This window comes from Montipora capricornis, chromosome 12, assembly GCF_036669925.1.
Source record: "Montipora capricornis isolate CH-2021 chromosome 12, ASM3666992v2, whole genome shotgun sequence".
In the NCBI taxonomy this organism is placed as follows: domain Eukaryota; kingdom Metazoa; phylum Cnidaria; class Anthozoa; order Scleractinia; family Acroporidae; genus Montipora; species Montipora capricornis.
Window position 1 is genome coordinate 14,233,561 of NC_090894.1, and position 12,500 is coordinate 14,246,060.

Consider the following 12,500-nt stretch of genomic DNA (forward strand, 5'->3'; position numbering starts at 1 on the left):
TCTCTGTACGGTGGCCAATTTACATTATCAACTCCGTTGATAAACCAAATTTTTGTATATTATTTCTTTCCTCTTCCCGACTTATGTACCTATCAAGGGGGGGGGGGGGGAGTGCGGGCAAGGGGTGGGGATTTGACGGCGAAATCCATCTCCTCCGTGGGAGGTTTGATCGAGTACCTTTGCTCGGGGGTCGGGACATTTAATTTTTTTCGGCAGAGAGACTGGGACCAAGATAAAGCGTGTTACCTGGAATCGTCTTTATCGGCTTTGGAATGGCGTGGGTTTCGGAGAAAGTGAGTTTTTTATCGATGTTTATCTGCTACTTCATAAGCCATCTAGTCTATTAAAAAATGTTTTTGGAACGTTCCTACTTTGAAGTGAATGTACATGACACATCATGTTGTCTCATAAGGGAGATAGGTTGATAAATCAAGTTTGCGAGATTCATACCAAGTTTAAGTCATTAAAGTTATTAAAGGTATGTATGCATAGCTTGTCTTTTAATTGGTATTTTGCCCCTGGGTGGGGATTTCTACTACATTTTGATGAACGTATGCTGCCCCACCTTTGGGAAATTGACCAGAATTTTTGCTCCTTGGTCAAATCCCCACCCCTTGCCCGCACCCCTCCCCCCCCCCCCCCCCCCACGGGTTTTACATTGATAGGTGCATTATCAAGGAAGATCGAAAGAGACTCTGCTCGCAGGGTACTGATTTGCATAATCTTCCAAACAAAAGTCACTTCACTCTAGCAACATTACCATTTTGTAATCTTACCAGAATCCTCAAACTTGAGACACCATGTTTTTGAATTCAAGATTGGATAGAGAAATGAATCTTAAAATAAAGGCAAATCACGCTTGTTATGACCTTGGCAGATTATGCAAATTGTTACACCTGTCAAAATTCTCACGCCGGCCTGGCACCGGAAGCGAGCCATAATCCAATCAAAATTCGAGTTTTGACCTGCGGCTTGATTTGAATTTTGCATCATTCATCCGACAAACAGACAATGATTCCTGAAATCAAATTTGCAATAATGAAACTCATTAATCCGCTCGTCAGAGGAACGCCTGAGCTGTTTTAGCCTGATTCTCAGACGGTCCAGGTCACGCTCGTGTCACCTAGAGGAGTCTACTCACCCTAGAGAAGTCACTCACTCTACGAGCGTAGAGTGCGTGACACGAGAATAAGGCTAGAGCTGTTTTGACTGTAAAGTGAAGGGATTGTGTGCATGTTGCAGGGTTCAAAATAGAAGCCGGCTGCAGCCGGCACTTTGAGTACACTTGCCAGCGATTATTCACCAAAGAAAGAGAAAATGTCATGCTTTGATCTGTAATTATAGTAAAGATTTCATATCAGACAATAGAGAAGCAAATGAACGTTTAAAAGGTGTTTTAGAGACGTTTTGAAATGAAAGTAAAAGAGTAGCATTGAAGCGCGAAAAAGTGAAAATGGACATTGACACCGGAAAGCTGGAAAATGACAAAACAAAAATCACAAATGAGTCTTCAAATGCGATCCTAATATCGCTGCCTTTCAAATTCGTGATACCGATAATTAGGTTGATTTTTCGAATATCAGTTCGATGGACATGTTGTCATGAATTAGGTTGATATTGTTTCCTGTCTGCATTCAAAGTCTAACTCCTTTATGCAGGGACCGCGCAGGGGGTGGGGGGGAAGGGGGGCGGGGGGGGGGGGGGGGAGGGCTTTAGCCCCCACACTTTTTTGGCTGATTAAATCACTTTTTTCTTTTTACTTTAGTAAACCAGGTCTGTCTTTTACAAAAAAAGTACATTACATTATTTTATGTCAATATGCGGACCTCTTAGGAAACGCAGCCTTATTCTGATTTGTCCATTTCGATCCAATTTAGTTTTTCGAGGGTTTTTCTCGTACAGACACGGCCAGATGAGGCAGTTTGTCGTTAGTTTTAGATCCATTTCTAGCCATTTCACAAGACTTTAATTTAGCCGACTTTAAGCAGCCAATTGAACCCCCAAGTTGGCTCACGCTAACGCGTTCGCATTAGCCCCCCTCTTGAAAATCCGCATGCTTGCATGCACCGAACCATGTAATGATTTATTTGGTCAATGACTGGAACAATGTCTCTGCATTTTATTGTAGTTGTTAATTTATCTCTTCTCTCTTCTTTTAAGCCAACACAAGCTGTTTAAGGACAAGCGTGTTGAATTTTTTCTCGTGTGCATTGGAAGTTGCCGGGAAGTGGACCAAGTTTTTGTATGTGGAGAGGATCAAGCCTTTTTGAAAGTGACTGCAATCTTACAAAAGCTTTAGTTGATTTAATTTGTGCTTATATATGTTTTTGACGTTAAACACCCCGAAGTGTATCTCAGGTGTTCTTCACTTTTTACAAGAGACTGTATTACTACAAAGTGACAATGAATTTAAAGGAACAAAGTTTGCCACCTTTATGGCAGAGTTCAAAAAGGGGAGCTTTAAGTAAGTTACTACATGCTACATGCAATACGTTCTGAGAGCAAAGGAGTCACATTCATGTTTTACAATCGCCATTTTAAAATTGAAGTTCAAATTCAGTATTACTGTATACTAAGAATACATGCATGTGTACCTTTCATCATTTGAGGTTTCCCTTCTTCAAAAAAACAAGATTATTTGAGATCTTTTTTCTTTTTGTATCAATTTGTGGCAAGAAGACTGTATTTTGTGTGATGAGGAACAATCTAAAGTTAAAGTTTTGTGAATGTACCTAGAATATTAATTTGAAAACCGTAATAAATAAATTGTTTTTAAAAGTGGACCACTGCTGTTGTTTTGTGCAAATAATTATGTAAAAAATGTTTTAATCACTGAAAAAAACTAGTGGCTTTCTTATCAATAGTGTGACAAAAAAATAAGAAGGTAGAACACATTCAATGACAATTTATGAAAAGTAAAACAACTTATGGGATACATTGGGTCAACTGACAAACAGTTACACATGAAAAATTGAAAATTGAAAATTGAAAATTGAAAATTAGATGATAAAATGGTCCAGTTCCCATTTCCTTATACACTGTAAAATGGTCCATATAAATGTCCATATAAAATTAATTTTTTTAAAGCTTGTAAGAGTTAGACTGGTTTTAATATGGGCAAGGCAACATATTCCAGAGGCGGCTGGTCGATACTGAGAAAGACCTTCCACCCTCGGTCTCCCGGTTGAATCGGGGGCAGATAAGGTTTAGATGACCTATGCCTGCTCGATCTTCCATTCACGTCTACATTTCTAACAAGCATCTGGGTGAGATAAGGTGGACACTCCCAAAGATCCGTTTGCATACCAATACAGACTTATTCATTCTCGCTTCATGATAAAATGGAAACCAAACATGATTGTTTAAAAAGTTTCACACTGTTCGCTTTTGTGTCAGCACCCAGTATTACACGGGCTGCGCGTTTCTGTAGCCTGAACACTTTCTTCATGTTTTCGACAGAGCAGGATGTCCACACGGTTGAGGCATACAGCATAGTCTGCTTAATCATTGCGTTGTAATTAGATTTCCTTTGATCAAGAGGCAGTGAGCGTCTAATTTTCCGCAAACACAGCGATTCTCTGTGCGATTCTCTCTTGCATAGGTCATCCACATACTGGTCAAAGGAGAGCTGATTGTCAATTGTCACCCCGAGCGAGCAGTTTGTGTGAGTGTACTTGATTAAGTTCAGAAAACTTTAAGCGTAGTTGAAGTGTGGAATGTTCTATCTTCTTCACCAAACGTTTCCCTGTAACAAGCATCGACTTTGTTTTGGACTAATTTAACAACACTTTATTACTTGATGACCAATTAAAGACTTCAACAATGTCCTCCTGTAGGCCCTCAGAGACAGCAATGGGGGCCGCCTGGTAGTGAAAAAAGTAGCTGATTGTAGTGTCGTCAGCATATATATCAGCGACACAGTGCTGCAATGCTTCGGGAAGATCATTAATAAATACAAGGAATAAAATAGGACCTAAAATACTACCCTGTGGGCACACCGAGCGTCACAGATCTTTTTGTAGAATGGCACCCGTCTATATTTACATACTGGCTTCTTCCGCTCAAATAGTCGCGGAACACTGGGGAAGAGAAGTCTCGTTCACTCCAAGCGCCTTCAATTCGACGATAATAATAATTGGTGATCAATCAAATCAAAGCCTTCTTATAGTCTATAAAAACAAGCCCAGTGACTTTATCATTGTCGAGGTTAAATAGCAACTGGTCAACCAAACGAATAAGTGCGGTTTCAGTTGAATGGGATTTTCTGAACCCAGACTGGAGATGATGAAACAGATTGTTCTCCTTACTGAAATTGCACAAGTATTCACATATGTGTTTCTCTAATATTTTAGAGAGAATAGGAAGCACAGAAATCGGTCTGTAGTTGTTCTTATCATTCCTACTGCCATTTCCTTTTAAAACAGGGGTAATTTTTGCAACCTTCCATGCAGCTGGGAAGGTCTTGGTAGACAGGCGGAGGTTCATCAGTAGCTTTGACAGCGATGGTGATATTGCAGATGCAGCGATTCTGAGCAATTTGGCACTAATGCCATCATCTCCGGTGGCTTTATGGGTTGGGATAGAAAGCAATAATTCTACAACCCTCCTCTGTGCTATTGTAGGGAGGTCAAATGACCCATGCCCTGTCTATGAGTTGTTAGCGTTGAGAGGCCATTTGGAGAATCAGGCCCCAGTGCCTAGTGAACTAGTTTCTTTGGAAAGATAAAATGAAAATGAAATGGTCGTAGTACAAAGTGGATGCTAGAAGATGTACGCGGATGTCAATTTAAAGACCACTGACGTTTATGTGAGAGATTTTTACAGCGATTTTAATGCTTGAAAAGTTTAATGAGATTTAATGGCAAACAAGCTTTGCCATCCAGCAGACAATTCTCTTAAATTTTCAAACTTTCAAACTGCTCTAAAATCACGCACTTAATAAACGTCAGTGGCCTCAAAATTGACATTCTCACTAATTTCATCACGCTCTTCCCATTTCTGGCATCTGTTTTGTGTGTAACACGACCATTTTTTTATGATTGACAAGGTCATGTGGAGCCCATTTACAACATTGTCGCAAAAAAATATGATATAAGAAAGCGAATCATTGTGCCATATGACAAGTTGGGTTCATGCTGTCGAAGGTTATTTTCTTCTGCCTTTCCCATGACAGCACGTTCCACTCTGACATAAACTGACCCATAAGGTGTACATTTTCGCAATTCTACGTTACAGGCATGAGTTTCACCAAAAATACCTGAGCAACGCCTTTCTCTCCCTACTACAACAAAACATACCTCTGATAGGGACGTCCAACCGCCCCATACCAATGCAGCTATATCCGATTAAAATGTCAACGAGAACTGTAGGCTTACAAATCTTATTTGCGATTAAGTGTTAAGTCTATTTTTGTCTGGGCTTAATTCTGTGTTTTTTTTTTTTCCTTTTTGAATGTTCATCGGCTTATGAAGCGATTGAGTTCTCAAATTTCCGATATTCTCTTACGGCGGCTCCATATGCTTGGTTTTTACCGAAACGAAAGGAAACGTTGTCGAGAATTGACCTCAATTTCCGTAGGACTTGTTTTGAACACCAACATGGCTGCCTTTTCTTGTTTTGGGGACCCCAAAGTGACCGAGAATTCACTTGAATGTCGCCATCTCAGTTTTCGAATTTTCACGCACATTACCCAATTACAAGAACTTCTAACTAAGTACGAACATATTTTACGTCGGGTTCAACGTAAAACAAAGGACTGAAAAAGCTTTTTTACACCGCGGCCACACGTATCTTTCTCTTCATCTTTCTCCGCATATGAAAAAATCTGCGTCGACACGTAGCGTTTTTTAATCGTATTTTTTCCGTCCACACGAATACGCGAAAACGATTCGAAAAACACTAACCTCCAACTATGGAGCGTGCGCGCGCATGTGCTCTCTGATGTTATCGTTTTCGAAAACCTCCGTTTTCACTCGTCTGCGCGAGAACATGATGATCCTCCGTTTTTTAAAAAATCTAGAGCGTTTTCAAAAATCTTCGTACCGTTGTAGGTGACCGTACCTGTGTGTATTTGTGTGCACGAAGAAGCAGAAACGGAAGAAAAAGTCTCCATTTTGGAAAATATCCGCATACGTGTGGTTAGCCTGCATGACAGGCGCTTTATGAGCCAAGCGGGGCGAACGCGAAATTTCGCGCGGAGCGCGACACGAGCGCGAAGCGTAAAGCGCCTGTCATGCAGGCTACGTGTGGATGGGGTCTCAATGACATTTCGCGTCAAAAAGAATACACGCAGAATATTCATCCAATTATATGATATTGCTTTGAAGACGATCTTCAAAGAAGAGTGCCGCTCGTTCAACATGATTAATTTCCTTTAGTGACGTAAATAATCTCGTTGAGCTTTTGCCAATGACTGATTATTTTATTTTTACAGGAATTTAGAGATGTGCCAGCTCAGTAATGACTACAAGCTCTCTGTTGTTTTAGACAACAGATGTGTTGTGCTCAAGGATACAAACACAGCCTACGACGAAACGAACACCGAAACGTTCACTATCAAAGAAAACGAGCCAACCACGGGCAAGGTGACCATACATGGACAAGTGACAATGAAAAAGGACGGTGAAGCCGCTGGTCAAGAGGACTGCCAGCTCAGTCCACTCTGGGATACTCGGGTCCAGGTTGTGAGTGAGATGTGGTCTGATGAACAGTTCTTTTATTTGAAAAAGTCAATTGACGGCTTGGCATGGAAAAGAGGAATGTTTTGATAAGACGTGGGACAAGAAAATTGGACGATTTGGTCTTTAGTTGATTCTCTTGATTGCAGTACATTTTATTCACGAATTGTACAATTATTTCGTTTGTGGTATAGTAGTAGTTTTTTAAGTGTCCGAATTCATGCTTTCGCTGGCAAATATTCAAAGCCGATAACTTAGATTCCTGGGCAAAAGAGACTACGAACGCTGTCGGCGATATTTGTGTAAGTGTTTAAATGACCGTACCTCTTTATTAACGATTTTCTAGATAATTCCCTTGGATTACTTTCGAACAGAACTATTTCCGAAAAAAAGACACTGAGAGACTCCGAGACAATCGTCCTGCGTGATTTTTTAAATTAAAATGAATTCCTTCAAAAACGTGAAGGAATGTTCTTGGCTGGCTGTGCCGATCTGAGACTTGGTCTTATTCCTACTCATTTTCAAGAGGAGGTGCATAGTGTAATAGTGCAGAAGAAGTAATTTGTAGCTCATTGTGGAGTGTGTTCTTGATTATAAGTGTCGATAGCACATGTTCCTAAAAATATTGATATTTATATGTAGCTTACGTTTTTTTTAAACATTAAAAATCGAATCATTGTAATCTTGCGGTCTTTCTCGTTGGTAAAAACACTATTCCCTTATCGATCGCCTGCTAACAAAATGATATCGACTCATAATTTACTCATAGAAATGTTCAGAAAGTCTTCCACTGTTTGCTTACCATCTCTTTGCTTACCAAGCTCATCGATTCCTTTAACGAGTTGTTTGAACATGATGTGTTGTCCAAACTTATGGCTGATTTCCCGTTGAAGACTGGTAAGTTTCAGTGCTATTCGTGGCTCTCGCACTTTACCCCATTCTAAACTTCGGCCATCAAGTTTAATTCTATCCTCGAGGGGCCAAAGGTAGTCGTCGGTCGGGACTGAGAAAAAAACCGGGGGGGGGGGGGGGGGTTGATACCCAACTTATGACCTGACCCTTAAATCAATACCCTGGTGCAGACCTGCCTAATAATTATTTCCCTAGTTTTCAGACCAATGTTAAAGCCAATGTTTATCTGCTTTTATTAGGTAGGTTACATGATAAAGAAGTAGCTTATAAGAAAAAAAACGAATTCAAGACTAGAGTACAAAAATCGATACCCTATTATGTTCCAGAGTTTCGAAGCAAGCAACCGTGGACAATTTTCCTGTCGGTGTACGTTTGGATCAGTGGCTTGATCTGATCGGCGTTTATTTCAAGTTGAGAAACTAAATATTTTAAGCAAGAGCCGATACAACGTAGATTTGATTTTTAGTGATGTACTATATTTCGGCTGGCCAAACCAGCCTTCTTCAGGTACAATGAGAGTTTACATTGAATTGCTTCTATGTACATATAGTAAATAGATGTTGACGTAATACTGGAAAAAATGTGATAAAATATGGCAGTTACAAAGATTTTGAATTTTGTAACTGCCATATTTTATCACATTTTTCCAGTATTACGTCAACATCTATTTACTATATATATATATGTACATAGAAGCAATTCAATGTAAACTCTCATTGTACCTGAAGAAGGCTGGTTTGGCCAGCCGAAATATAGTACATCACTAAAATCAAATCTACGTTGTATCGGCTCTTGCTTAAAATATTTAGTTTACCCTATTTATGACCAAAATGGCGGAAAATTGGCCAAAATCGATACCCTATTTATGACCAAAACGGCTGAAAAACCCTACTTTGGGGCCGCACATACCTTTGTAGCCCATATCAGGGAGTTTCCCCCCCTCCCCTCCCGTGGCCGAACCCTTATTTTTTTCATCCCTTACAGATTAACTAGCTAGTAAGCGTGTGGTTTATTTCAGGCGTGACAGAGACGAGCGGCCAAATTATTCTCGCAGTCCGCGATGATGTCATTAAAAATATTGCTAAATCAGACTATTTTATAAACTATGGAATGATATGAGCTTATTCAACCAGAACGTTTAGTGCGATCGCTCGTCTTATTTCTTTTCCAGTTTTCACTGATTGCCTGCAGTAAGTATACCCCATGCCGTTACTCGAAGTCCTTGCCAAGATCCAGAAGCAAGCAGCTAACTGACCCTAACTGTCGTTCGCGTTCGCACAGTTTACGACAAATGCGAAGATTCTTGACGGGTGACTGAGGGAAGACTAGCAATGAAAGAAATATAAGAAGTCGCCGTTATTTCACCTGCGGTGACGGCAAACGAGAGAGGACGGAGGTCGTTTCATCGCGTTACGTTTTAGCTGATATGATATGGTCTGATCTAATTTCTATTGTTGTTGCTTCAGAGGATCTTTTGGCAGTTGGCCGTAAGCCCGTTATACATTCTATAATCTATCATCTGATATTTCGACAGATAAGACTTTTCTGAAAGTTCAATTCGTTCTAGAGATCAAAGCAATGGGGATTGGGATGTCATTGGTTTTCCGGGACCATCATACTAAAGATGACTAACTAATACGCCCAAGTTGACGTCAAGATAAGCTTCAGTTTGCCCTCACTGGGAGGTAAACCAGACGACAAGAGGAAGCAAGGGTTATCAAATATCTCATCAATACATTTCTCACGAACGTAAACGATTAGCAGTATGGGAGCGCGTTTAAATCTTCTTTGCCTGCTTTTTCTTTTCTTTTCTTTGGCGTTTCACCGTCTCAGCGATGCGATGACATTTACCAATGAATCAAGTTCCTTCATCCAACTCAAAAACTGGAACGTGTCCGAAAGCCGAGGTCTTGGATTTCGTTTTAAGACCTTCATGTCGGAAGCGCTACTCATGTACATGGATGACAAAGCGAAGTCAAATTTCCTTCGCGTTGAGCTTTTTGGTGGAAGACTCCGGTTGACGTGCAGTCATGGCTCTAAGTTCGGGGCGATGGCGGTGGAAATCGGTGATAATCTGAACGACTTGCAATGGCATCGAGTGCTTCTAGAGAGAATGAAAGGCGAAACAACAATATCGTTAGACGGACGATCTAAGTCAACAGTCAATAGCCGCAAGAGTAGAAGATTAAGCATTACGAGCTCTATGTACTTTGGCGGAATTCCTCCAAAGCTTGAAGCAAGTAGAGTTACGCAACCGTCGGTCTTACTTTTGAATCGATTTATAGGTTGCATAGAAGATATCGAGATGTTCGAATACTCTGCACAACAGGGAAAACGAGAAAAAGCGATTTGGGAAGAACAGAATGCAATCGCTCCAGGGTGCACAAATATGTGCGAAATTGATAATAAATGCCAGAATAACGGGAATTGTTTAAACAGATTTGGCACAAGTGAATGCGATTGTACTGCCACTGGATTCCGCGGGAAAACTTGCTCAGAAGGTATGTTTAGTAGTATTTAACTCTCGTTAAGTCAGAGTGTTTTTTTTGGTAACTGTTAGAAGCGTTCAACAAGGGCTTTCTCTCGATTCTCTCCATCCGAAGTATTGGCATGACGCATCGTCTCTACTTTTCGAGCGCTGGAGTAGCTAGCAATGTCGTCATGTTTAGTTCTACCTTTTAGTTTTCCCATCCGATTTTCAATTCTGTTAGTGAAACAAGAGATTTGTAATCAAGGGATGTTCAGTTTAATTCATGTCAATCTCGTGTGAGTGCGAGCCTTTTTGGCTTGTTAGTGACCGAATATTCTTAAGTTTAGCCAACTCTTGAAGGTGATATGTTTAGCGTTGGAATGCAAGACTAATTATATTGACTAATAACATGAAAGCACACGAGAAGTACTTATTTTATCGTTTGATGTTGTACTATTTGTGCAGCACGTGGTTGCAAGTAGTTCTACGACTGGTAAGCAGTATTTTTCTGTGTGGCTGTGTATTTTTTGTGAAATAACATTTCATCTCGTTCAACACAATTCGAAGTGACCCCAGTTGAAGCACAGCTAATTAAAGAACGACAAAAATTTACTGTTGCGTGCTAACGTTGGCAGCAAAATCTATAATGCAGTGATTTACGGTGTCGTTTTGCACAGGACGGCTATCGAATTTACTGAATTTCACGTCCGGCACGATTGTTGAACTTTGGTGGCCATTGCGGAGGTCAATTTGCCTTTATCATCTCGACGTTTGATGAAACCAGATTATCGTGTTTCATTGCCCACTGACGCAGCTCCACAGTTTCGATAGAAACTTATCCCTGTTTTGTTGCACTGCTGTTGCCTTCGTCTTTAAAAGCTAACAGGTATGCTTATGGGCAGAATGTCATATAATTCCAGTTGATTTTTCGCTCTAAAAACTGTCTCTATCAAGGACTTTCCATGAGAAAAGTGATACTCGTTTTGTTTCCAAAGTGTTACGCTTTCTCAGCTCGTGGGTTTCTATTTAAAGCGGATTGACATCAGTGTTATATTTCAGCACAGAAAAATCAACAAATTGCGAGTACTGCAGAGGTTTCTTCCGACATGTTGGAACGAGTACGTGTCTAGGAGTCTGGGTCAACTTGTTTTGCAATGTAGACCATATTCGTATTCTCAGTTTTGGACTGGAAGTAGCTTGTAATGGAGGCTAATGCGGGGGAATATATTTAACAATTATTGGACGAGGTTGAGCAAAATATCGTGATTTGTCAGTGGCGAGCAGATCAATTATTTGCCGAAGCCTAAGGCTGAGGCAAATAATTGATCTGCGAGACACTGATAAATCACGATATTTTGCGATAACCGAGGTCAACAATTGCTTTATAATTCGATCACCGAGTTTGTTTTTTGTTTTTGTTTCCGAGAAGCCGTAAGCGCGCGCTGCCTTGCAGAGTCAAGTAATGGCATCAATCAATTGGTTTCCTTCTGAGCATAATTATATTTGAAGACTTCAAATTGTACTTACAGTCAAACGTTCAATAACACTAAACATCAACAAAGCTGAAGAATTTCACAGTTTTCAAAGCGTATCCCGACAAATGAAGCTTTGGTGTAAAGCTCGCCATTCTTTTTTCTGGCTTCAGCATAAACTCTCTTCAGTACATATATATATGTGCATTCGCCAACTTGTCCTTCGCGTCGATGACACGAGTGACTCTTCGTCTACCTTTCTTTCCTTGAGATACTCTCGTAAAACGTTGAGTGCAACTTTTGTTCCTTTTTTAGTAGTCTCGCTGTTCTTTTGATCAACTAAAGATGTCGAATCATTCTCTGACAGCTCGGGGAACCGATCTGCCATTTTCTGACAAGAGCGTGATTTCAATTGCGCATGAGCAGAATATTATTTGCAGTAAAACACTTATTTGTAGGCAGTTATTTGCAGGTCACGTGGTGGGCTCTCGGCCAATGAAAAGGATGGACAAAATACATCGAATGATAATAAAAAGTATTTGCATTTGAAAAGATTTCCCCGCATTAGCCTCCATTGCAAGCTAGTTCCAGTCCAATGCTGAGAATACGAATATGGTCTATTTAGCGGGTGGCCATGAATCAGAGAATTTTTTTAAATTTTTGCGGCATAGAGTTTTATCTTAGCCTGTTAAACACTTTCCAACCTCGTTCCCAGGGTCTCTCTTCTATGCCTCCATTGTCGTTTTCTCAACGACAATGGAGGCAGAGAAGAGAGATCGATCCTGGGAACCATGTTGAACTTTTTCCAGTAATAGACCAAATCGACTAGCTCAATGTTGTACCCGATTCAAATCCTTTGGGATTAAATCGTTTTGTTCTAGGTATTTCCATATCATTTAAATGTGAATGCTACATTATAATGCAAATACAATAGACAAAGAATTTTAAGTCCGGGAGATTTTGAATTGG

General features: G+C 40.3%; 1 protein-coding gene across 1 annotated transcript in view; it reads left to right on the plus strand.

The window, feature by feature from the left end:
* Nucleotides 1–8,601: 8,601 nt before the first annotated feature.
* The window catches only part of LOC138026399 (neurexin-3-like), a 6,557-nt gene continuing 2,658 nt past the window's right edge, over nucleotides 8,602–12,500 (plus strand). The window contains exon 1 of the mRNA XM_068873743.1: nucleotides 8,602–10,090. Within this exon, the coding sequence (XP_068729844.1) occupies nucleotides 9,355–10,090 (736 nt within the window). The 5' untranslated portion in view covers nucleotides 8,602–9,354. The remainder of the gene's footprint in view (nucleotides 10,091–12,500) is intronic.